The sequence below is a fragment of the Panthera uncia genome, chromosome A2, assembly GCF_023721935.1.
Source record: "Panthera uncia isolate 11264 chromosome A2, Puncia_PCG_1.0, whole genome shotgun sequence".
NCBI classification, from domain to species: Eukaryota; Metazoa; Chordata; class Mammalia; order Carnivora; family Felidae; genus Panthera; species Panthera uncia.
This window is the reverse complement of record NC_064816.1, coordinates 161,619,300-161,646,176: the sequence shown is the minus strand read 5'-3', so window position 1 is coordinate 161,646,176 and position 26,877 is coordinate 161,619,300. Positions and strand designations below refer to the sequence as shown.

The window sequence follows — 26,877 nt, the reverse complement described above, 5'->3', positions numbered from 1 at the left end:
CTGAGAGAAAGTGCTAGAAGCCAGGGTGCTCCCCAGCACTCACGGGTAACTGTATCCAGTGTCTGCCAGGAGCAGGAGTCGAAGCTTCACAAGAAAAGGAGGCAACTTCCATTCTCAGTGCCCACACCTCGGCCGCCCAGATCCACATTCTGCTAGCCCCGGGGAGAAGCCAAACCCCGGGTAGGTTCACTCACCGTCCGATAACACCTCATACGCCTCAGCCACTTGTTTGAATTTTCTCTCTGCTTCTTCTTTATTCTCAGGGTTTTTATCTGGATGCCACTTCAGTGCCAGTTTCCGGTACCTTGAAAAGAATAAAAAGGGCACCGGTCACATCCACGTGCAGAAACCCAATGGCTGGGAAACATAAGTAAGGCGGAAACTGGCTTCAGAGGTGTAAACCTGGGCAACTGCTATCGATTTCAATTGTAAAATCTTCCTTTCCCCGAGAATGAAATAAGCAAGTTCTCAATCCAGATAGCATGAATACAAACCAACCTCTAGAGAGACGTTAACGCTAAGATGTTTGAGTGTGAACTCGTGGTCGTGCAGCTGAGAAAGCACAGAACAGAGGAAGAAGGCAGCCTCGTTCGCAGGGCAGGAAGAGCCCCCCCGCCTCGCATGTCGGTGTGACAGATGCTGGCACTGCTCACAGAGCCGCCCCATTCTGGATTCAAGATTCACCGAAGGTCCCACTTAACAGTAATAACTATATGCTTTTGGAATACAAAGAAAAAAACTCCTCTCCTCTTAAACATAAGCACCACATATGGGAGGAAGGGGGTGCCCCTCAAAATCTAAAACTAGACTAAGAACCAGAGAGTCCCAGCACTTGGCAAGCTGTGAACGTAAGGCTGCTGCGGTTCAATTTAATCGCAGCATTTTAATCAAAAATCTTGGCTTGAACTTCCTAAGATCGAGTTAATGCTGGGCTCTACTCCTTCTCACTGCAGACCTAAACATGTAGTAGCAGACCAAAGGCCCTGAAGCACTACAAACCTTGGTAGAAAATGACAGACCGTGTGAAAGACAGAGAACGGTCACTTTGCACAGGGTGTAGTCCTGGGAACACAAAGACACGAGAAGAGACTCCAGAGTGTTTCATGGGTGTGTTTTGAAAGACTACGCCATGTTTTTAGACTCAAGGCCTGATACATGAAGTGTAAAGAACATCCAATGTCTTTCGGTGTTGGCCTTGAGACTGACGTCCGGCTGCACACCAGTAAGTGAGCGCCAAGGACACACGGCCTGTGACACAAACACAGGTAAGACTGTAGGTCTCCCCGGAGAAATGCGCAGGGAGGGGACAGCCACCTACAATCACCCCTCAAACAAAAGTTTCTCCGGTCACTGCACAAGATCAAAGCCTACAGTCCACAAAACGGACTACGAACACGCACCAGCCATGGATGCAGTTTTGCTCACTTAAAGTAAGTAAGGCTGCATCTAGTCTAAGTCAGCATTCAACTGCGCACTTAATGGGAAAATCTTCTTCCATTTAACGATGGCATTTTCTAAGTTCACACTTCAAAGCCACCCTGAAGACAACGGCCGGCCCACGTTCTCCTAAGAAACTAAACCAATCCCCTTCCTGACCGTGTTTAGCGTAACGTGGGCATGTTTCTCCATCAGTTAGTGGAAATACTATTTACATATTATGTTTATTCAAGAAGAGTGCAATTAACTGGCGACTGCTGTCTGTGAGCTGTGAGCCGGCAGACGTGAGGGGCCCCACGGGTGACACAGCTCAAAGGCACTTCCTGGGCCCTCCTACTCAAGTTGCTTGGCTGTGGTTTGACACAGGGCAGGCCCATCACAGGAGTCAAGCTGCTATGTTTAACATTTTCACGTGAACGATTTATTCAAGTACCCTGAATTTCCTTCTGCAGACCCACTAAGCCTAGTAGCGTAGACTTGTGTGTGAATAAAAACGCCAGTCCCTTAACAAACTGAAACAGTTCCAGGCTTAGTTTTTAGTCTCTCTAGCTCTGCTAAAATGTAACTTTTTGCTACACATTAAGGTCAAACGAATTAAAGACCCAGTTCACCTTGAGTGCCACCTGTGGCCTCCACCTTGCCCCCGCCGTGGGCCAGCCCTGGTCACAAAGGCCTAGAAGGCCAGCAGGGGCGCAGCACTCAATCTGGCTCTAACGGTACAGGCCGGGGCCGGCGACAGGGATCCTGAACAGCTACTACCCTGAGGAGGTCACAGCACCGCACTCTAAGAGTGCGAAGTGCCAGGTCAGCTCCGTTCCACAGTCAATGTCAAAACTGCCTGGGATTATTTCGCATCCTCAGTTAAATGTCTGATCTGCTTTCAGCAGCAACAGAATCCACTGTCCCAAGGCAAAGTAACAGAGGAAACCAAGTGAGCTTCTCATCCCTCAATGCCAAGTGGCAGGCTGGGCCTAGTCTGAGGCGGCGAAGGTTAGTTTCACTGCCTTGTCTGAAGATAAAGTGTAACAGCAGCATTCTAAAGCGGTTCTACCACATGAAGCGCCACTTCAGGAGACAAAAAGTTACGCTGCCCAAGTGCACAGATTCATTACTGCATAAATACAGTTACTTACGCCTTTTTAATATCCTCAGCTGAGGCATGTCTCTGCACGCCTAGAACTTCATAGTAATCCACCATGTTTTAACAGGCTGTTGGAGTGAGTCCTGCAATTAGAAATCCACGGTCAGTGACATGACTGCCAAGGTTGGGTTCATCATGGGGGTAGGAGCAGAGCAGGAGAGGGAGGGTAGGTCACCTCACCTGAGCACTAACCACTAGCCTGTCAGGCTGGGCCCTCATCCGGGGACAGATTCCAAGATTTGTGCCCTAGACCCTTCTCAATATAGAATAAAAGCTCTGAAATAGCCTAATAATAGCCTAAACTAAATAAAACTAACAGGTGACTCTGAGGCAGGCACTCAGTGCCCACTTGACCACCAGCTGACAGGCCTTCTGTGAGTATCTTGTTTTCCTGACATGGGCCCTGCTCTGGGAGCTTCGGTTACTTCGGCCACCCCTTCATCCAGTGCGTTCCCGTGCCAGGCGTTGGGCAAGACTGCAGAGCCACCAGGACGAACACGCTGTCCCCGCCCTGAGCAGACACAACATGGGAACCACACAATGACACCTCCTACGGCTTGTGGCTGTCACTGGGGACGAGCTAAAGCACACCCCCAGAGTCCCTGGGAAAGGAAAAGGAAAGGTCTCTGACAACAGAGCTATTACTGTTAACTTTACCCTGTGGCTTCATCCTCCCACCGGCTCTCCCTACAGATTAGACCTTCAGTGGAAAACTAGCAGCAGCAATTTGCTTCAGTGGCTTCTGTCACTTCACAGGGCAGGACAATGAAAATCCATCCTATTCCTACCATTGCTAACAAGGCTTGGCCTCGGGTGCCACAGACCGACTACACGTATGTGAGATCGGGCGCTTGGGTGGCTCAGTCGGTAGACCGTCCGGCTTCAGCTCAGGTCATGACCTCACAGTTTGTGGGTTCGAGCCCCACGTCGGGCTCTGTGCGGACAGCTCAGAGCCTGGAGCCTGCTTTGGATTCTGTGTCTCCTCTCTCTCTGCCTCTCCCCTGCTTGCGCTCTCCCTCTCTCTCAAAAATAAACATTAAAAAAAATTAAGAGGCGAGATCTAACGGATTTACTTCTTTTACTTTGATTGGCTAAAAGCACTTCATTCAACTAATGACCAAGAACTTACAAACAGCAGGCCTATCCCTGGATGGTACACAGGAACTTCACCCAGTGGAGCAAGGCCCTCACTCAGGCTACTCCGCCTACAACTGAAGCTGGGCTTTCTGTGCCCGCCCCCCACCCCCCGCCAGAAACTGTACCATCAGACTTCAGAGAGACGTTCGGACTGGAAGCAAGCACATGCCATCACAGTCTTAAGGCCACAGTGCTGGGGCACGACGACGGCCGGGTTAAATGATGCCCAGCGAGAAATTACGCCATTTCCCCAAAACAAGACACCTGCACAGGTGTCTCCCACATTTGGGGAGCGACCGTGGTAAAAAGGTCCAGTGTTACATCACGACTCGGCACCTGTGTGCATGCCAAGCCCTTTACAAAGAAAGTCTACATATAAAGGGTCAGGAAGGAGCACGTAAGAACTACGTGTTACTAGTCCAGGAGCGTGACACAAAGAACAGCTCAAAAATACCCCAGGATGGGGCACCTGGGAGGCTCAGTGATCGGGCGTCCGACTCTTGACCCGGACTCAGGTCACAATCTCGCCATCTGAGAGTTGGAGCCCCTCAAAAGCTTTGCGCTGACAGTGCAGAGCCTGCTTGGGATTCTCTCCCCCTCCCCTGCTCGCACGCTCTCACGAAGCAAGCTTAAAAAAACTTTTTAAAAAGTACCACAGGGTGACCTGAAACAGATCCCCCATCACCTTGGAATACCTAGAAATGTTAAAGTCCAGCAAAGACATTTTGAAAAAAGCTGAGCTCCCAGAAGTGGTGATCCTGACACGGCGGAGGGGTGCCCTGTTTTCAGGATAGGTCTTGCTTTTGAGGCACAGGAAGCCAGTGGATGCAAGGGAGAACCCCCCCACCCATACCGTGGCTCTCAAAAGGCCATAATTACAACAGAGTGGGGAAGAGAAACCCTCCAACGAACTTCAGAGAAGAGCCCTGTCCCCCCAGCAGCTGGAATCCTGAAGGCTCAGTCAGAGGTACAGAATAGAATCTCATTACCTTCCTTATCCTGCAATGACCCACACTCTTCAAAATTACTAAACATTACCCTAGGATGGTGAAGCAAACAAAGGCGCCCTGCAGAAAAAAGTGTCTCTACAACCGAAGTCACAAAGATTCCAGCTGAAAACATAACTCCTGCTGCTGAATACGAGCTGACCAATTCTAAATACGAGGAAAGCATCAGGAGTAAGTTAGAACACCCCCAAGAATCTGAAATAAGCGGGGGGCTCCTCGGTGGCTCAGTCCATTCAGGTCATGAACTCACAGGTCGTGAGTTTGGGCCCCACTTCAGGCTCACTGCTCTCAGTACAGAAACAGCTTCGGATCCTCTGTCACCCCCTCTCTGCCCCTCCTCGACTCATGCTTGCTCTCAAAAATAAACCAACATTTATAAGATTTTTAAAAAAGAGTCTAAGATAAGAACTTGAAAAGAAACAAAAAAAGGGCTCATGAAATAATCACAATAACGAATAGGAAACCACACTGGGGGCTGACAGCTTAGAGCCTGGAGCCTGCTTTGGATTCTGTGTCTCCCTCTCTCTCTCTCTCTCTCTCTCTGACCCTCCCCACTCATGCTGTTTCTCTCACTCTCTCTCTCTCTCAAAAATAAAATAAATTGGGGGGCACCTGGGTGGCTCAGTAAGTTAAGAATCCAACTTCAGCTCAGTTCATGATCTCACGGTTCGTGAGTTTAAGCCCTGCGTCGGGTTCTGTCGGCACAGATCCTGCTTGAGATTCTCTCTTCCCTCCTCTGACCCTCTCCCATGCTCTTTTTCCAAAAATAATAAAATAAAAAAATAAAAAAACCTCCTTCCCCTTTCAAGAAATAAAAGTTTTTCTAGTTGCTAAAAAGTTATTTACATATCGTTTTTATAAATTTTTTTCAAGTGAACACTACTACCCCCAACATGGGACTCAAACTCACAACCCCAAGATCAAGAGTCGTGCTCTACGGAATGAGCCGGCCAGGTGCCCAAAATAATTTTTTGCTTTTGTTGTCGTCGTTTTGTTGTTGAAGCAGGCTTCACGCCCAGTGCAGAGCCCAAGGCAGGGCTTGATCTCGTGACCCTGATCAAGACCTGAGCTGTGATCAAGAGTTGAGTTGGTTGCTTAACCAAATGAGCCACCCAGGCGCCCCTAAAAACATTTTTTAAAAAGACACATCCGCGGTCCTACTGTTAACCAAACAGAAGGTTAAGCTTTTGAGATCTGGGCATTTATCAAACTTCTTGTAGTCTGTGGCAACACAGCATAAACTTGTAGTAACATAAACTAGGGCCCAGCAGCCAACAGTTAGAAGATCCATGTTCCGGGGGCGCCTGGTTGGCTCAGTCACTGGAGTATCCAATTCTTGACCTCAGAGTTCTACAAGTTTGAGGCCTCCGTCGAGTGTAGATGTTACTTAAAAGTAAAATCTATATATTAAAAAAAAAAAATCCAGGTTCTTCTCAAACGTGCCCATTTGGCGAAACAAAGCTTAAACATTTAAGTTTTGGAATGCTTGAAGAAACAATGGAACAAAAATGGAAAACAAATATCACAAAACCAGAAAAGAACAACTGTGAGAACAAAACTCTAGTGTTAAGAAATTTCCTTGGGGGGGCTCCTGGGTGGCTCAGTCGATTGAGCGTCCGACTTCGGCTCAGGTCACGATCTCACGGTTCATGGGTTCGAGCCCCGCGTCGGGCTCTGTGCTCACAGCTCGGAGCCTGGATGGAGCTTGCCTGGGATTCTGTGTCTCCCTCTATCTCTGCGCCCCCCCGCCCCCCCACCGCCCGCTTGCACTCGATGATGTCTTTGTCTCAAAATAAACATTTAAAAAAGAGAGAGAGAGAGAGAGAAAGCCTTTACGTCAAAGGAAATTAGAAATATTTAGGTTAAATGTCATTATCGATTTGATCACATGATGAAAGAAATATTTAGAACAGACTGTACAAAACCTCAAATGCAGCACTAACAGTTCTAGAGGTCAGAAGGTTAAGAACTCAGGGGTTCCTGGGTGGCTCAGTCAGGTGAGTGTCCCACTCCTGACATCTCCTCTGGTTGTGATCTCGAGGCTGTGAGATCCAGTGCAGACCCTGCTTGGGACTCTCTCCCTCTCTCTGTGCCCCTCCCCACTCGCTCTCTCAAAATAAACCTTAAAAAAGTTTTAAAAAGGTTAAGAACTCAGAACAGACTTTTGAACTCAAGACTTGTCATTCTGAATACCAAAATATGTATTTTTCTCAAATACACTGCCACAATTTGTTTAAAGGCATCTTTTTTTTTAATACTTATTTAAGAGAGAAAGAAAAGGTTCAAGTGGGGGAGGGACAGGAGAGGGAGAGAGAGAATCCCACGCAGGCTTCCAGCTTTCGGGGCCTGGTCGTATGAACCTGAACCGTGAGATCACGACCTGGGCCAAAATCAAGTGTCAGATGCCCAACAGACTGAGCACCCAGGCGTCCCTTTCAGAATTTTTTCTTTTTTTCAGAATCTGTTTAAATTACAAATTAGAGAAAACCATATGGTTACTCTTCCTACAACCTAACATGAAAATCCAAACAGCCGTGACAGACCCCTAACAAAAATATTACTGGGGTCTGCCCTCCGGTCCTCGAAGGGGGCCTCAGAATCACAGTCACATGAGAGCAACTTAAGAGCAGAAACTCAACCGTAACAGGCACGTGCAAGGGGCACCCACACCCCTCACGGGAAATTCCACAGACAGTGTGAGGCATTAAGAAGCTTCCGAGCTGAAGGGACGGAGGGTCCGAGCACACAAAAGGGAGGGAGTCTGTTAATTACCAAGAAGACGAGAGACGTCTGGACGTTCCGCAGATTCCTTAGGTACAGGGGAGTCTCGGAGGAGGTAGCTCTCTTCCGGGACAGGCTTCCTCCTTTCCAACGTAAATGTAGGCGGTTGGGAGCCAGGCCGAGGGCGTTTCAGGCTTCCACTGGGTTTTGATTACTTTAAACTTGCAACAATCTCTATGCCAAAGAGATGGGGGGCAGGGCACCCTGCCACGAGCACCCACAACAGTAACTGGAGGACGTACCTCCAAGAACACGGTCGTTCACCATATAGCTTTTTGAACCGTTTCGGTACGTTCAACTTAAAATACTGAGGTATTTGTGTGAAATGCACTCCACTACACAAGATGGGAGTGAGTACCCAATTTTAAAAGGTTTCCTCGGGGCGCCCGGGTGGCTCAGTCGGTTAAGTGCGTGAGTCTCGTTTCAAGGCACGTCACGATCTCAGGGTCTGTGCTGACAGCTCGGAGCCTGGAGCCTGCTCGGGATTCTCTCTCCCTTGCTCTCTGCCCACCCCCGCTCACGAGGGCAGGCGCTCCCTTTCTCGCTCTCAAACATTGAAGAAAAAGTTTCCTCCGTGGTAGTTACTACATTCAGAGCACACCACCGAGTCAGCGACACCAGCCAAAGCGTCTTAAAATGACTAGCCACAGAAGAGGTCATCAATTCTCAAGACCAAGAAGCACAGCAAGCTTACATCTTCAGAAAGAAAAAACCCGAAGGCAAACTACAGCATAACAGCTGCCAGAAACAGCAGAAAACTCGAAGCCCTGCGTCCCGACCTCAAAGGGCTGAGAATTACGTGACATTCTGGTCCCTGCTGAGCTCCAGCTGCTGCCGCTTGCACCCGCAGGGCATCCTGGGAGCTCCCAGCACTGCAGGACCGGGCAACCCACTGCGCCCAACGGAGCGAGGGTTAGAAAAGTCTCAGAACTAGGCTCCCACTTCCTAACGGCTGAGCCACACGTGGCCAGAGGTCACCCGGGGAGTCAGATGCCACCGCTCAGACATCCTTGAACTCACTTCAAAGCTTGTATTCTCAAGTCCAGTTTCGCCAGTCTTGGCGCTCAGGTGCCTGTTTCTGTGCAAGTGACGACAGCAGCGTGGCAGGGCCCTCAAGGCAGTCGGCGCACGCGTGGGAACTGGCCTGGCCTTGCCAGATGTGAACGCCACGGTGTCTTAACCAGAGACGCCCCCAGGACAGTCACTGGGGCTGAGCGAGCGCAGGAGAACCATCAAGTAGCAGCACCCGGGAGACAAGCAACACTCGCGCGATGGCGACCAGCGGCCACCTGGCCCGCGTCCTAGACGGAAACGGCCCCTCGAAGAAAAGGCAAATGAATCGAAGTGTGCATCAGACCAGCCGTCTGCAGAGCCGGACCCCTCACCCTCCACCGCCCCTGCAGCAGCAGGCTGTCCGTACCTCCCCTTCCCTCTGCTCCTTCACCCGGTCCTGCCCAGCCGCCACCCGCCCCCCCCGGCCCCCCACCAGCACAGGCACCCCCAGAAACAGCTCTCACAGCTGGGCGCCCCAAGCCCTCGGCACACTGGGCTTTCCGGTCCGTCCGTCTTCTGGTTTCCTCTCCCCACGAGCCCCGTGGGCACAGGGTGGGAAAGCCAGGGTTCCGGACCCCTTCTCAGGCTGCACTCCCGCGTCTTCATCGTCACCCCCGTTCCGCAAATACCACGGATCCCGCAGCGATTCCCCAACGTAAGCTCCAATCCTAGGTCTCTGCTTGGCACTTCAGACACGAATAGACAGATGAGTGCTTGACACAGCCACCTGGCCGTGTGACAGACGTCGCAAATAGAACAGGACCAAATTTCACTGGGTCCCCACCCCACTCCTGGTCTTCCGCTACTGAATTCTACCTCGTGCTCTCATGCTGTGGACTGGAAATTTCGCCCTCACCGACACCACTACCCACCCCGTGACAGAACACCCACACACGGCAATCCAGTTTCACCGGGCCTAGCTGCCAACTGTCTCAAAACCCTTCCGCTTTCTCCATCTTCAATGGCACCAGCCCCTCCTGCTGCAGGAGCCTCTTAACTTAATCACACCGTCTTCTCTCACAGCCAAGGCGAGCTATAAATACACAGGTGCTATCACAACAGATGCGAGATGGTGTCCAGCACCGGACAGAACCAGCTACGAAGGACACGGTCAGCTCCGCCGAGGATCAGATGGACCGAGACGTTACTTCGCTGACCAACGCGGAGTCCGGGGCAGAGGCACAAGATGAGCCGAGGACACGCCGCCAAGCAAGAAACCGAAGACGCAGCCGACGTCCCAGGCCGGCCACTGTGACACCCTGAAGGTGACTGAGAGTAACAGCAACTGAATGGGGACACCTGGGCCCCGGGACTGGCGTGTGGAGCAGGAGAAGGGTATTCAGCAGAATACCGGCCGGACGGGACTCAAGCGTCTAGCGAACAGCGCCGTACCAACGTCGGCCGCTCCGTTCGGGGGTATGTGCTGTGGTTAGATTGAGGAAAACTGAGTCAAAGGTGGACAAGAAATGTCTGTCGACGTCTTGACAACGCTACTGTAAATCTGAAATCACTCCAAATTAAAAAACAAAAAAACTGAAGTCAGAAAGGAGTAGAGCCAGTTCAAAAGGACACGAGAACAAAACCGATGGAGCACTCGTGGACCGGAAGGGACGGTGACGGGACCACCAGAAGGAGTGCCATGCGTCCCGAGCACACACACAAGCAGGAGTCCCGGATGGTCTGTGCTGCCTGCCGCTGGACGAGCTACGCTTGCGACCAAACGGCTGATGAGCGAACGTTCTTTTTAAAGAATTCCTGCTAACAGATGCACAAGAAATGCTAGAATTAGAAAATTACCCTTCTGAAAGTAATAACTGGGGTGCTTCTCAAAGGACAGACTTCGACGAGCAACACCCGCATGTTCTTGCTAAGTGAAAGGACCTCTTAAGTAACCGGCTTTTAACTTTGCCTCATAAAACACTTAGTCCAAACATTCTTGCTTGAACGAAGTCCAGGGAGCAGCCCTTAATCTTGGACAGTTACTGGATTCTCTTTGGTGAAGAGCGGGCCTCCAGGGAGCTGTCACCCTTTGGTCCCTGGTCCACGGCAGGCTGAATTTCTCTTTGACACAGGTATCTTCAAACACTCAGGGGTTTACCATCGTGAATTTTTCACTCTCTAGACATACAGCTTACATCTCTGGGTTCCTGAATCTCCACCTTGAGCAAGCTCCAAGGTCGCGATCCCTTCCTACCCGGATTCCAACACCATCAATGATGCAGGGACGATCCAGATGTCACCAACGGAAGGGAACAAGACATTTCTCCTCTGAACCTGGATCACCAGTGCTAGGTCAACTCTCGTAAGAACCATACCTGACTTCAATTATCAACATAAACTCAGCTATGCCTTTTTGAGTCTGTGATCGCCCTGCTGCCTCCCACTACTGCCTCTGTGCAACGGCGGCTCTTCAGATCAATGAGCCTCACAGCTCGCCCCAAAAAGTCCACCTTGCTTATGTTGGCCCACTGTCGCAACCAATCAAAACCTCTTTGACACCAATTCTACCGTCAACATATTTACTCCCAATGAAAACAATGATGTAATTCTGAGTGACTGTAATCACATTTATTGATAACAATCATACGCTAGCTTAGAGAATAAGTCACCAAGTTTAGAAAACAAATATGTAAACAGGTTAGTCAAGAACAACACAAATATGTATGGAGACAATGAAACAAACAAAGCTTAAAAGAACACTGCCATTTATTGATGAACTGGAAAACAGAAAGCAAACGGAAAGCTCCCTGTGCAGAGACAACCTTAGCTTCAACTACAATGACTGCACACACAGACAAAACTATGAAACCACATGGCCCATGTAAGAGGCAAGAAGTTAGTATGGTAAGACTTGCGGGGGGGGGGGGGGGGGTGGCTCAAGAAAAAGGATACAATTCGAGAATAATTTTTTAAGTAAGATTTTAGGGGTGCCTGGGTGTCTCAATCGGTTAAGTGTCCAACTCTTGGTTTCGGCTCAGGTGGTGATCTCATGGGTCATGAGAGTGAGCCCCGAGTTGGGCTCTGAGCATCTGCACAGAGCCTGCTTGAGATTCTCTCTCCTCTGTCTCTGCCGCTCCCAGCTCATGAAGGCTCTCTCAAAACAAATAATTAAAACACATTTTCTTTTCAACGTTTATTCATTTTTGAGAGATAGAGCATGAGCGGGGTGGAGGAGACACAGAATCCGAAGCAGGCTCCAGGCTCTGAGCTGTCAGCACAGAGACCTACGCAGGGTCCAGAGACCCAGCTGTGAGATGGTGACCTGAGCCGAAGTCAGAAGCTTAACTAACTGAGCCACCCGAGTGCCCCAATAACTAAAACACATTTAAAAAAAAAAGGGGGGGGGGGGGGACACCCGGGTGGCTCAGGTCATGAGCTCGCGGTTCGTGAATTCAGGTCCTGAGTTGGGCTTTGTGCTGACAGCTCAGAGCCTGGAGCTTGCTTCGCGTTCTGTCTCCCTCTCTCTCTCTGCCCCTCCCTCACTCGCACTCTGTTGTCTCTATGTAGGTCTCTAAAAAATAAACATTAAAAAAATTTTAATAAATAAATGAACTAAAATGGTCTTTACCCTCTTGAGATCAGCCCAGTGTCCCTGCTCCCCAGCCCCAACTGCAAGCGAGTCTAAGGGAGGGAAAGAACTTGCTGTCCAGCCCTCATCCAGGACTTGCTGTGAGTCCCACACTCCCCACGTGGCCTCACACATGCACCTGAGGTCACAGGGAACAGGTAACACCAGAAAAAGAGGAGCCCTCGAGGGTGGGACTCCTGCCTTCTCTTCTCAGGTATACCCAGGACCAGGGGGCATGCGGCTCCCTACTCACTGCCCCCCACTATCTGTGGACACTGCCAGGAAAAAGTGGCTTCTCTCCTGCATCCAGGCGCCAAGTAAGGAAGCAATCGTTACACGAAGGGGCAGATCACGTCAACTGGAAGCACAGGTGCCCACAAAGGCTTCAGGCAGCTGGAAACGGCCTCCAACAAGCATCTGAAACTCCACGGCCTGATGGTATAAGCCCGCCAGCCAGACAGATGTTTGTTTCTCAGGTCATTAAAATTAAACAAAACTTGAAAACCCCAGTCCCTTGGTCACACCCGCCACATTTCAAGGGCCCCACAGCCACATGTGGCTACTGACCTCCATTCTGGAAAACACAAGCAGAGGACAAAGAGAGCTCCACAACACACAGGGCTGGTCTGCAACCTAACAATATCAACTCAGGTTTACAGGCGATCTGGGTGAGATACTTCATTACATAATCTTTGCCAATGGTATTCTGAAATTTCTCTCGCTTCTGATGGGACCCCACTCCTGTATTTTAAGAAAGCTACTGGGGCGCCTGGGTGGCGCAGTCGGTTAAGCGTCCGACTTCAGCCAGGTCACGATCTCGCGGTCCGTGAGTTCGAGCCCCGCGTCAGGCTCTGGGCTGATGGCTCGGAGCCTGGAGCCTGTTTCCGATTCTGTGTCTCCCTCTCTCTCTGCCCCTCCCCAGTTCATGCTCTGTCTCTCTCTGTCCCAAAAATAAAATTAAAAATTAAAAATTAAAAATTAAAAAAAAAAAAAGAAAGCTACAGAAAACCAAGACGTCATATTCTTTCAGCTAAGAACAACTGCTTCTTAGGACAACTGGTGTGTTAATCTATGAAATTTCCTAAAAAACACTCCACCTCTTTAGCAAAGCCACTAAAGTAAATCCCATTAACTAAAAGTACCTCCTCCCATAAACTCCCATAAACCCTCAACATCAGGACTTTCAGGAAGTGTGTCCTAAAGGCCCGTAGTACCTACCCATACACAGGTGAATACCACCTAAGTAGAAAAATTGAGTGTACATCTCCCCAGTACACATCACGATGTGATTAAAAATTACAGAACAAGGGGTACCTGCCTGGCTCAGTCAGAAGAGCCTGGGACTCGTGATCTCAAGGTCTTGAGTTTGAGCCTCAAGACGAGTGTAGAGTTTACTTAAATACCACTTAAACCTAAACTACTATGTACATTAAAACCAAAAATAAAGTTACAAGTAACAAGATTAAAAATACTTGTATGTGCTTGCCAATCATAAAGTAATCAGCTACGATTTCAAGCTACACTGTGATCAGGATAGTGCCACGAGGATTCTAGAACAGTGTTCTTCAGGACAGATACGGGTGGTAGCCAAGGGCAGATGTCCTGGGTCTTTTACCAGTGTCAGTCCAACACAACAGTCGGAGCGAGATCCTCTGAAAGTGTTCTCACCCCAGCACACACACTACAAATACGGCGAAACACACTGCTGTGCCCCGGCCAGGCTGACAACTCCTGAGTCGGTGCCTAGTTCATCCCAGTGGGTACCTGAGGACGTCAGGATCAATCTGTAAAGGTCAACTTCTTTTGAGATAAACATACAGGTTTCATATTTAAAATGGTAAACTCGGGGCGCCTGGGTGGCTCAGTCGGTTAACCAGCCGACTTCGGCTCAGGTCATGATCTCGCGGTCCGTGAGTTCGAGCCCCGTGTCAGGCTCTGTGCTGACGGCTCAGAGCCTGGAGCCTGTTTCAGATTCTGTGTCTCCCTCTCTCTGACCCTCTCCCGTTCATACTCTGTCTCTCTCTGTCTCAAAAATAAATAAACGTTAAAAAAAAAAAAATTTTTTTTTTAAATAAATAAAATGGCAAACTCAACAGACACATTTACTCTCCCTCCTCCTGAAACATCCACCAAGATTCTCCTTACAGATAGGACTTCTGCTTTCCAACACATAAAGAGCGGTAAAGTCACCACTCCACACCAACAAGCAAAACAAAGTTGAACTGAAAAACGGGATTTTTTTGTTGTTTATTTCCAGAGAGAGAGTGCACGTGGGGAAGGGACAGAGAGAGAGGATCCCAAGCAGGCTCCAGGACCTGAGCTGTCAGCCCAGAGCCCAGCACGGGGCTCGAACCCACAAACCGTGAGGTCATCACCCAAAGTTGGACGCTTAACCGACTGAGCCACCCAGGCGCCCGTCCCCTATTTATTTTTGAGGGAAAGAGAGCCCATGAGAGCATGAGCAGCCGAGGGGCAGAGAGAGGGAGAGAGAATCCCAAGAGAAAACCAAGAGCTGAATGCTCGGCACCCCATGTTTTGGTATTTGTAAATGGTTCCTTTTCCCTTGCCCAAAGCCCCAGTACGTTTTTGTCCCAGGTTTCCCGTGAGGGCTGGTAGAACTCACGAAAGTGTGTACCTCAGACTTGTCCTCACAGAGCTGCCAGCAACCCCGTCTGGTGACAGTTCGGATTTCCCTGTCAGCTCATCGGTTCTCTCTCTGGAGGCTTCTGCATTGGCGAGTTCCCATTCTGTGTGCCCACCTGTGTTTTCAGTGCGGGAGGCACACCTCACTTATGGGACAGGTCTAAAAAAAGAAGCTGTTTCTTGGGGAGCCTGGGTGGCTCAGTTGTTTGAGCATCAGACTCTTGATTTTGGCTCAGGTCGTGATCTTACGGTTCGTGGGATTGAGCCCCGCGTCAGGCTCTGTGCCTGAATCTGTGCCTTCAGATTCTGTGCCTCCCTCTCTCTGTTCCTCCGCCACCTGTGCTATCTCTCTGTCTCTCAAAAATAAACATTAAAAAAATTTTTTTAAGAATTTTTTAAATAAACTCTAAAACAAAATAAATACAAATACCAAAACAGGGGCACCTGGCTGGCTCAGTGGGTTGAATGTCTGGCTCTTGATTTGGGCTCTGGTCATAATCTGCTGGCTTGTGAGACAGAGCCCCTCTCCCCCAGTAGGGCTCCATGCTGGGGGAGGAGCCTGCTTGGGATTCTCATTCATTCTCTCTCTCTCTCCCTCTCCCTCTCCCTCTCCCCCCCCCCCCCCCCAAACACCACACACCACTTTCTTCTAGAGGAAGTCTGCCCTCAGGGGAAATACATTGCTGGAGCCCAACCCACCTGGGGGCAGGGAAATCCCAACTCCAGTCCCTTCCTGCCCTCCTGTCCCACCCAAGGGGAAGTGGGAGGCACTGGTGAAGTGGACCAGAAAGCGGAGACCTGCTCAGGGACGGGGACACCTCCACCTCCCCCACCGGCCTGCACACCGCTTGCCTACTGACAGCAAGCAGCTCCTTTTGTCTGGTACCTCATGCGCACCTTTCAACAAAACATCACCAGGCATACCAGAGGGCAAAACACAGTCTGGCAGGCTTAAGCAAGCCTCGGCCCAAGTCACCAGCGCAGGAATCACCAAATCAGGAATCTGGGGAAACTGTGATTGATATGCTATGAGCTTTAATGGAAAAGCAGACTACACGCTAGAACAGAGGCACAACGTAAGCAGAGGTGAAATTCCTAAGAGTCAGCAAGAAATGCTAGAGAGCGAAACCCTGGCAGAAAAGAGCAAGGTCTCTGACGAGCTTAGTAGTAAGCGGGGCATGGCTGAGCCAAGGGGCAGACAAGCCAGGGGAGGAACAGACCGACCGCAGAGCGCCCAGTGCCCGTGGGGCAGCCAGCAGAGGGGCAGCCCAACGCCGGAGCGCCAGAGCTAGGAGAGGAAGGATCAGAAACAGGGCTCCGAAGCATCAATCAGCTCTGAAGGACTAAATGAGAATTTCCCCCAAATTAACGTCAGGCACCCAACAACACCTCCAAGAAGAACGGAGAACACTATGTGGGACAAATACCCAAAAATTACACCTGGGCGTATCACATTCAAACTTCAGAAAATCAAAGATTAAAAAAACCTTGAAAGAAGCCAGAGGAAAAGACAGCCTACCTATGAGGAAGCAAAAGAATTCCATCCATGTAAGAAAGAAGGGAGCGAAACAGTTTTAAAGTGGGGGGGGGGGGGGGGGGGGGGGGGGGGGGGGGGGTGGACACCACCTCCAATTCTGTAGCCTGCAAAGTTATCCTGCAAAAGTGAAGAAGAAAGGCCTTCTCTGGCCAACAAAAACTAAGGGAATTTGTTGCCAGCAGATCCACCTTGCAAAAAATGTTAGAAGTCCTTCAGAGAGAAGGAATATGATGTAGGACAAAAACTCAGATCTGCATAATGAACACCAGAGAAAAGAGAGGTAGATATAAAATACGCTTTTATTTTCCTCAGTAATCTAACAGGTAACAGTTCCTTCAAATAATAGCAACAGCGTATTCCACGACAGACACTTCTGTGCGTCCCCAGACTTCCTGCAGGTGAAATGAACGAGAACCCCACAGGCAGGAGGGAAGAATTGGCATCAGAAGGTGCTTGCACTACCCAGGGACCATGACAGTGTCGATAGCTGTGAAGTCAGTCATAAAGGAACACTGCAAACTCTAGGGCGACCACGAAAAAAGGTAAAAAGGAAAGGGGGGGGGGTAACGCTCTAAAAAGGAAAGAAAATGGAATCACATGAAACGTTCAATTAAATCTACAAAAGGCAGGGGCGCCTGGATGGCTCAGTTGGTTAAGCGTCCCATGTTGATTTCAGCTCAGTTGGTGATCTCCTGCTATGTGAGATCAAGCCCCACTCTGGGTTCCGTGCTGAAGGTGAGGGACCTGCTTGCAATTCTCTCCCCGCCCTCTCTCAAAATAAATAAGTCAACTTAAAAAAAAAACAAACTACAAAAGTCAAAAAAGTTGGAAGCAAGGAAGACAAAAACAGCAACAAAGGACACTGGTAAAAACCCATAAATGGTTCAAGAGCCACTTTAAACATCAATGGCCTGGGAGCACCTGAGTGGCTCAGTCAGGCTCCACACTGTTGGTTTCGGCTCAGGTCACGATCTCAGGGTTTGTGGGTTTGAGCCCCGAGTCCAGGCCCACACTGTGAAGCCTGCCTGGGATTCTCTCTCTCCCAGCCCCTACCCCACTCACTCTCTCACAATAAATAAACATTAAAAACAAAAAAAACAAAAAAAACCACAGTCTGAATAAAGCATTCTGCAACCCACCTAACAGAATTTCTCCTGCGTGGCACACTGACCCACCCACTTCTCCATCAGCCTCCTCTCAGGCCCTTTGAAGAGCTCGCTCTTCTACGGGACACTCCCACGGGCTCCCCCCACCCCCTCAGCTAACCAAATTGGACGCCCAGGCCCCTTCGACCCAGCAGCTACCCTTCCCTAGCTTAGCCTCTCCCATGGGTCAACCACCCACCGGGAAAAGTGGAAGGATGCACAGGAGGCAGGTCCGAGTCCCGTGCACACCTGCAAGGCCTCAGTCAGTACACCTGCCGGTTTCTGGCCTGTTACTTTTCGTGCCTGTCACCTTTACTGTTTTTTTAACATTCTTAAAAATTGGTGTTAATGGACACGCTGTAATGGTCACAAAAAACACAAGTTAGAGATGCTAGTTATTTTTCCTGCAACAGTTAAGATGAAATGTTTCATTAATTTACTACCAAAACCCAACCCATCACACATGTCACCTGTGTCATCTTGGGGGGGGGGGGGAACCTCAGACTCCTGCACAGAATCAAAGGCTTGTCCCCTGATTTCGTATCCTCCCGGCTGCCATCCCAGGTGCAAACCGGACTTCACCATCGGGCTTTGAACAATGAGGTGTGAGTGCCCTGGTCCCTCCCAGCTGCTCTCTGCATCCTCCAACTGCAAGGAGGACACGCCTCCTCGCCGGAGGACACTTCGGTGCAGCCGGCTTCCTCTACGCTGAAACTGCATCTTACACACGCCTCCATCATAGCATGCATCACCATCTCGTACGCATCACTGTTTTCCAGCCTTTTTACATCATAAACTCCTTGAAGGCAGGACCCATCAAAGTTAGCTTTCGATCTCAGTAATCCAGTCCCCAGCAAATTATGAGGAGACTGAGTACAGTTACTCTGGGGAACAAAATGTCAGGGAACTATTCAAGTTCCCTCATATTCCACTGGTGAATCAGCTGAAGCCCCATCGATTCATCAATATGCATGCTGCACTCAGTATTGTAAATGTTGGTGCATAAAGGGTTTCCATTTCCTAATTAAATCTCCCAAAGATTTCACCTCTAGGAAGACTTGAGCAAATCAGCAAATCTTCTCATTGGCTAGGACTCGGTCCGTGACGGCGATCTTTTTAACGTCTGTTGGGCAACCATCTTTGACGACTCCACGGAGCCCATCACTACCTACTTGCCTGATGGTCAACTGTTCTAGCAACACTGGAAACACTTAAACCATTCCTTCCCAGTCTGTGTTCAGGCAAATGACACTGCATGTGACTTGAACACACCTCCTGCCTTACGAGGATAAACTCAGTCAACGAAAAGAGCAGAACTGGAGACATTTAAATTAGCATCTTTCAAACTTTTGGTAGAGCGTGCAAGGTGAACTTGGCAAATTAAAAAAATACACGTGAAACACAAACACACACAAAGATGATAATGTGACCTGATAAAGGTGTTACCTACACAGCTATTACTATACTACAACATATAAATGTATAAAGACACACACGCCCCAAACTTACACGGTCACAGGCCAACTTTATGTCAATATAAGAAATAAAGAATTCAGGACTAAATCACCAAAAGAAAAAAATTTATGCAGTACCAGGACAAAGCAATGTGGGCACGGCAGCACCACCACCAGAAGTAACGGTCAGATGGAAACCAGGCACCAGGCCTGCACCCCAGCTCACGCTGCAGAGGCCCTCACTGGCAGGGCAGTTTCAGAAAAAACACACACAGGCCACTATTACCCCTTTAACAACGAAAGCCATCCCGTGGGGTGGCAGACACCACAGACACGGGAGCACCCTGACCCAGCTGATACCTGAGCACCCAGTTCAGGCACTGAGGGCAGGACCGCTGTCCTTATTTCTGCACCAGAAAACCTGAGGCCCAGAGACGGTACCCACGCAGGGTTCAGAGTTGCACACCACTGTGGTGAACGAGCGAACCAGGAGTCAAGCTCAGACCCAGGCCTCCCAAGCATAAGCTGCTCTCTTCAGATACAGAAGTGAGACGCCAAAGTATCTCACTGCGGGCGGGGGGGGGGCCTAGGGGCGCAGTAGGTTAAGCTTCCAAACTCTTGACTTCATCTCAGGGTGCTTGAGGTCAAGCCCCAGATGGCGCTCTGCCATGATAGCGGAGAGCCTGCTTTAGATTCTCTGTCCCTGCCCCCCCCCCCCAAAATAAATAAACATGAGACAGGAGAAAAAAAGAAGTACCTCACTAAGTATGCTGTAGAAATTTCTACATCAAAACAATGGGTCTTTTAAAAAAATAAGACAGAAAAAGACACCATCTCACCCACCTGCCTTCCGCAGACGCTGCACGAATTCCCATCCTAACCAGTATCGTCAGCCTCATGCTCCTAGCCCTCAGGAACAACACTAACCTGTTTGACTTTTCCAGCCACTTAAGTGAAGCCTCATCTGTTTTGCACCCATGAAGTTAAGCATCTTTTCATGTTCAAGAGCTATTTGTAAGTGCCTCCACTGAACTGCTGGCCTATGTCCTTTGCCCATTTTTCCACCTGTTGGCCTTTGTGTTTGGCAGGGGAAGGGGGGAGTGTTTAACCAAACTTTACAAAGGCCACTGGAAACCAAGTTCTTACTATGTCTTCTAACATCCATTCCTTCAATGGGGGCCATTCACCAGCTGAGCTGAAAAATATTCACTTGCTAGGGCTGGAAGAAGCGGTCACCATAGAGTACTCCTATCAACATAAGACGGAGTGCAATTCAAACTCTCAAGCGAGTCCAGACAAGCCCAGGACAGGCACCCTGTCAGCACAGAGGCTCCAGAGGAAGAAGCACAAACAGAGACCTACAGAGATGGTGGTCTACCGAGCCACTTAGTGTGGGGAGGCTCCTCTAGTGGGTTAAGCATCTGACTCTCGCTTCCTGCTCGGGTCATGATCTCACAGTTCAGGTTCACGGGTTCAAGCCCTGCGTTGGGCTCTGCACTGACAGTGTGGAGCCTACTTGGGATTCTCCCTCTCTGCCCCTCCCCAGCTGGCATGCTCTCTCTCAAAATAAACTTTTGAGAAAATATGTTCCTGTATACCCAATATGCCACATATCGTACACCCTAATCTCATCTTCTCAAGAAGTCTCCATCCATTCCGCTGTACCTGAACGATCACGGACTAGCTGTCTCTGGAAAAACAAATTCTCGCTTCTTTTAGGTTACACTTCAGTAGTCTCGACGACACACAGAGAAATCCTGTAAGTCTAAAGCTTCGGTTCATCTGAGAAAACAGCTGCTGGAGTAAAGAGATTAGTTCTCACAGCACATCGTCCGCGAAGGGTGAAATGCCTCCTCTTTCCCAGAGATTCTCTGGATTAACCGTTTCTCAAGTCTAACTCCGAAGGGTCCAACCCCGCCCATGGAGACTCTTGCTTTCCTCCAAGTAAACCTCACAACCACGAAAACTGAGCTGGGGCATGTACACACACACAATTGCCAACATGTCCCTGGGAGTGAAGGCTGGTACTTCAAATACCGATTTCTCTAACGCTGCTTGCACTTTAACCCCTGTACCATGACCTCAATACCGAAACAGAAGCTCTGGTTCCCAAAGTTAAGTCAGCTAGCAACTTCTACAACCACTCTACAGGTGAATTAAACCATCGTTATTAACATTTACAACAACCACTCTACAGGTGAATTAAACCTGTAAAATTAAATTAAATCATTATTAACAAGTTTTATATTCCTAGAGAGTTCTTGATGGTAGAATTCTGGGTAAAATAAGTCTGGTCATTTTTCTAAGTGAGATTTCACTTCAATGACCAAGAGAAAAAAGAGCATTGATTTCCCAATCAAACCACCTTCACTAACTTCTTTTCCTGTACATCATTGAAAAAATACTAGAAAGGCACGCTACAGATTCCCAAACCTCTTGGGTACCTTCAAAACCTCACCTGATTCACTTTGGACTTCCTATGACCAACGAACCACCTCGTTTTCCATTCAATACGATAATCTCTAAAAATCCAGCCCCTGAAGTCAAATACTCTTCATCAACTGCATGCAAACCAGTCCGTAGGGAAAGAAAAGCTCTAGCTACAAAGAGAACACTGGGGCACCAAAACAAACACCGAAGTTAAATGTATCAAAATATCCCATGACACCACTAAACGGCACAACTTCACCACCCCTCCCTCCAAATACCATTTCCCCCACCCCACCCCAGAAACAAGGTGCAAACAGAAATGATCTCTATGGAATAAGGCGAGGAGTGCTCTTGTCCATGAAGTTTATCTACCCTCATCTTTGACCACGAACATAGCAGGTATTTGATGACCTACATGAGGTGCTCCATGATGAGTTAGCTCTAACAAGCCAAATTTTCTACACAGCTCAGTTACGAAACCTTGGTTTTGTTACTATTTTACAAAAGAGAGAAAGATACTCAAGAACCTACGTGTCCAACATGACTGCTACAAATACACCACCCTTTTAGACCTCTAACAGACTCTTGGAGTCAAGGTCCTCAAGCCTGGGACCTAAGACCTCTACATTCTGTAATGTTGTTACTCTGTATCCCAAATCTTAGCCACCCACAGAAGTGACCATCTTTCCACCAGACCTTTCTCAAACATCTCTCCACCTAACATCTAAGCAACCTTGCTCTGCTTGCAAAACAGAAACAAAACCTCCTTTGTTCCTTCCCAATCCATGAGACTCAACATTGAAAATGGAGCTCAAGGCAGAAACCCCCTTTCTTGCACAAGGCCTGTTCTATCCCCCACCCCACCCCCCACCGGGAGAATGCTGCCGGTTCTACACTGTTTCAAGTAACATAATTCCAGGTCAAAAACCCACTGAAGACACTCCCTCTCTTCAGCTTTAAAAACCAGAAAATCAAAACACTCATTACTTCTATTAACCCAGAAAAGTCATAATTGTAAAGAAAACATTTTCTAAAATGTTTAATTGTGACATCAAACTAATTTAGTGCAATGCTGTCTGCTTCGTGGAAAAGCAGCAGGCCCGACGTTCAACAAGAAAGAGGTCTGGGAGTTTCCTCTGTGTCATTTCATTACCTGACAAATTACCAGAACAAACACATACGTAGGTGGGGAAACACAGAAATGAACTGTCACTCCTTATCACAGACCATCTACTAAGTCTTTATCTTGTGATGACCTAACATGTCCTTAAGTATTCCCGACACAAACGAGGAAATTACTTCCACTGTAACTCAAGATCTCAGACCAACGATTGCAAAAACCGGCCATCGACAACTATCAGACACTTAGAAGCACGACTAAAGTCCCTTCATTACAAGAGAAGACACGGCAAGCACTCAGTCCTGGCACTTGTGAACGCAAATTGGGTATTTTTGCCCCCAACTTTCCTAAAATCTGGATTTCATTTACCGCAGCAGGGTAATCAGGACAAAGACAAGCCTGGAAGAAGGATCCAATTCAACCAGTATTCTCTCGGCACCCTGGGTCTGGAGCAATGCGACAGGCACAAAGGGAACACACAAGAGAAGGTTCCAGGCCTGCCCCAGGGAACACACAGGAAGGCCCCAGCACAGATACAAGGCAAGCTGCAATAGCCTTTGCTGGTGAAAAGCAGGATGAGCATTTCCAAGGGCACAGATCACATGCCACCTGAAGAAATCACACTCCAAATACAACTGATCCTTGCAACTGAAGTGAAGAACCCTAAAATACCTGGAGTATTTTCATAAGTAAGTATACACACACACACAAAAACAAACCCACGAAGTTCTACTGCCTCACAGCCGTTCACCGTGGTTGCTACTGTCTATCTAGAATGGCCAAAACTCCTTACAAATGTTAGGGGAAGCATTTTTAAAAACACCAAACTATGTCCAAATAAGGAATAGCTCTCGAAATAAGGTATTACGGATATAAATAAAACAGACTCCTCCCCCCACTGACGTAGAATGCAACCCTTAGAAATTTAACTACCTTTTTAATTCCTCTAAGGTTTTATTTTCAAGTAATCTCTACACCCAACAATGGCCACGAACTTACAACCCTGAGGTCAAGAGTCACACGCTCCACCGACTGAGCCAGCCAGGCACCCTTCATAAGTTTTTTCGGCAATTAATTTTCCCCACCTTAAAAATGAGACATTTTAAAAAATAACAAGGTATTTTTTTAACTTTCTTAAGTAGAACATTTAAACAAAAGAGGTCAGCAACGGGTGCACCTGGATGGCTCGGTGGGTTCAGCATCCAACTCACTTCAGCTCAGGTCAGGATCTCCAGGCTTGTGAGTTCGAGCCCCTGAGTCAGGCTCTAAGCTGACAGTACGGAGCCTGCTTGGGATTCTCATATTCTCTCTCTCTCTCTCTCTCTCTCTCTCTCTCCCCCCCCTCCCTCCCTCTCTCTCTCTCTCCCCTGCTCACACTCCCTCAAAATAAATAAGCTTCTTAAAAAAAAAGTTCGACTGGTTTCTGCATGCACCCCTAAAATTACAAAGTTTGAAAAACACCTATAATCAACCTATAACGAAAGCATCAAAATTCTCCAAGCTGAACTCCAGAAGTTCTTTTTTCCAATTAGGCTTTAAAATTGTCTTTCCATTCCTACATTATCATCCTTTTTTTTAATTTTATTTATTTATTTACTTATTTGAGAAAGAAAGAGCGCGCGAGCCCAAGCAAGAGAGGGGCAGAGAAGAGAATCCCAACCAGGCTCTGCTGTTTAGTGCACAGCCCGACGTGGGGCTCCAACTCCCAAACCATGAAGTCCTGACCTGAGCCAGAACCAAGAGTCGACACTTCAGTGACTGAGCCACCCAGGGGCCCCTAATAATCACTTCTACTACTATTCTTATCTTCACCAACTTTGCTTTTCTTCTCATTTACTTCCTGAACTTAAAGTTCTCACAGATCTTATTTTTCCAAAAAAACACTACAGCATTTGTTACATCTCGCCACTGACCCTGTCCTGAGAATTCCCTAATAAGCCTGCAATTATGCCAATTTCCCCACTAGGTGGTGTCCTGAACAAATTTAGAGCAAACCAAATTTCCAACATAGACCTCCACCACTCTAAATTTTGCAATCATTTCCCAGATAGTAAAAAGGCGAAATAAGGCTTTTTAAATACCCTACTAAAACATCAACTTACAAATATAAAGCCTGATTCCATTAACTTAATCCTTACCAAGAGACATCAGAAATGGAACATAATCACCCTTAACCATCACAGCGGCTGATGGCAGTCCCACCGCTGTAACCTCAGTGGAAGGTAACAGGAAACATCACCAAGGTGACACAGTGAGCATTACACTGCAACCCTGAAAAGCTCAACTTAAAATAATTTACCAGAGCACCTGGGGGCTCAGTCGGGTAAGTAAGCGTCCGACTTCAGCTCAGGCATGATCTTGAGGTTCGGGAGTTTGAGCCCCGTGTCGGGCTCTGTGCTGACAGCTCAGAGCCTGGGACCTGCTTCAGATTCTTTGTCTCCCCAACCCCCTCTCTGCCCCTCCCCCACTCCCACTCCTTCCCTCTCTTGAAAATAAACATTAAAAACAATTTTTTAATGGGAAAAACTAACTTACCGAGCTTCAAAGTCCCTTTTTAAAACTAAAAAATACACATGCATACATCATCCCACCACAAACCTGATTTTTGAGTTTGCTGGGTTGAAAACTATTGATGGTGCGGAGTACAACTGTATTTGTTTGAAACTGTCCAAAACAGAGTTAATACAAGGAAAAACGGGTCTACTCTTAATTCTTACACCTGTAAGAATCATGAGTTTGCTGAAAAAGAAAAGCTACTGTAAGCCACTTAATTGCAGGAATAGTGTAATTCCCTACCCATAATTTACTCTTCAGAATATTAGTCAAAGGATACTCCCCACCCAGCCCTCCAGGTAAGTCAGACCTGCAACCAAAAATACCTCTCAAATACACCATGTCAAGAAAACAAACTTAACAACACTGATTTTTTTTTTTTTTTTTCCTACGAGGGTGCTGAACTCCTGAAACTCTTTAAAGCCTCGTTTTTAAACTTCCAATCTTCCCCTCCTAGAGCACCAGCTCAAGGCTGCTTAGGCCCATTTCAAAATTCCGCCTCTCGGCTCCCACACCCACCAACCACTCCGCCAAGCCCATTTACTTCCCGAATTCAGATGCGAGTAACAAACATTCCACCGCCCACTAGATAATGTGCATAAAAAGCACGGATCTTTTTGTTACCGGGCATACAAATACAGAAGCACTGGGGCCCCCACATAGGTGGCTCAGTCGGTTAAGCCTTGGCTCCGATCGTGATCTCTCTGGTGTGGGTTCGAGCCCCGCGTCGGGCTCTGTGCTGACGTGTGGAGCCCACTGGGGATCCCGTTCCCCTCTCTCTCTGCCCCGCCCCTGCTCTCGCTCTCAAAAAAATAAATAAATAAAATAAAAATAAGTAAACATTAAAATATATACATGCAAGTACTAACCCCAGAGAAACTGTAGTCTCTTACTGTGAACAGGAGAAGTCCAGATTAAATTTCCCAGAGAAATCTGAGAATGGGGTAGTCTGGGGGGAGAGGCAGGCTGTAAATACGTGTCATTAAAACATTTCTGATACACACAATCAGCGGAGAAAACGATCAGGAAACGCGTTCCAGCGACAAGTTTCTTCCCTCCTTTTGTTGGTCGGTCATTCAAGTTTTCCCTAACTCAATTCGAAGTCTTGCGAATTCTGGTCCCAACTCAACTGGGCGCCGCTCCGCCTGCCCCGCCCCCCCGCCAGGTGGCGGTGTGACCTTGCCCCCTTTCCCGTCCGCTCTCAGGTGGTAAAGGAACGCGTCCCCGGCCCCTAACAACCACTACTGCCTCACAAAACAGGTCTGGGCCGCACGAAGTTTGCGATTTGCTCTTCTCGCCAACTCCACCCCTGCTTGGGCAGAAGCGGCTATAAACCGCAAGCTCCGGTACAGCCGGAGCGCCCCCCCCCCCCCAAACGCACACTGGTCATTTCGGTTGAAATTCGGGCATTCTGCTAGTCGTCAAACTTTAGAAAATCCCAGGGGGAAGTTCCGGGAACGCGGCTTCGCGTCTCCCGGAGCCGCTTCCTGGTCCCCGCGCCCCACAGCGCCGCCCCCCACGAGGCTTCCACTCTCTCTGCAGACCCGCCTGGTCTCCGGCTGTGGGCTCCTTCCTCCACGCGGAGCTTGAAAGAGAGAACAAACCTGCCTTTCACGCCGCCGGCCCCCCGCCGCTGCTGAACCGGAGGGACGCGGGGTGACCCCGGCCCCGCGCCGCCCGCCCTCCGCACGGGCCCCGGCCCAACCGCCGGCGCGGGCCGGCCCAGGACGAGTGCCACCCCCCGACTGCGGGGGCCCGCGGCCTCGCACCGGGTCCCCGTGCTCCGCGGCCCGACGCCCACCCCCGACCGCCCCCCCCCCCGGCCTGACCCCCCCCCCCCGCCTGACCGCCCGCCCGAGGCCGGACGCCCA

At 48.9% G+C, this 26,877-nt stretch overlaps 1 protein-coding gene across 8 annotated transcripts in view; it reads right to left on the bottom strand.

Annotated features, from left to right (window-relative positions):
• The window catches only part of DNAJB6 (DnaJ heat shock protein family (Hsp40) member B6), a 69,555-nt gene that overhangs the window by 42,289 nt on the left and 389 nt on the right, over nt 1-26,877 (bottom strand). For 4 of the 8 annotated variants that reach the window (XM_049642190.1, XM_049642188.1, XM_049642189.1 and 1 more), the window contains exons 2-3: nt 2,571-2,661; nt 195-304 (exon numbers count right to left, since the gene is read on the bottom strand). In XM_049642190.1, coding sequence (XP_049498147.1) covers nt 195-304; nt 2,571-2,635 — 175 coding nt within the window. In that variant the 5' untranslated portion in view covers nt 2,636-2,661. Of the gene's footprint in view, nt 1-194; nt 305-2,570; nt 2,662-7,494; nt 7,587-8,523; nt 8,830-25,875; nt 25,956-26,610; nt 26,790-26,877 lie in introns of those variants that run through there. The other 4 variants (XM_049642185.1, XM_049642184.1, XM_049642187.1 and 1 more) reach the window with 4 other exon arrangements.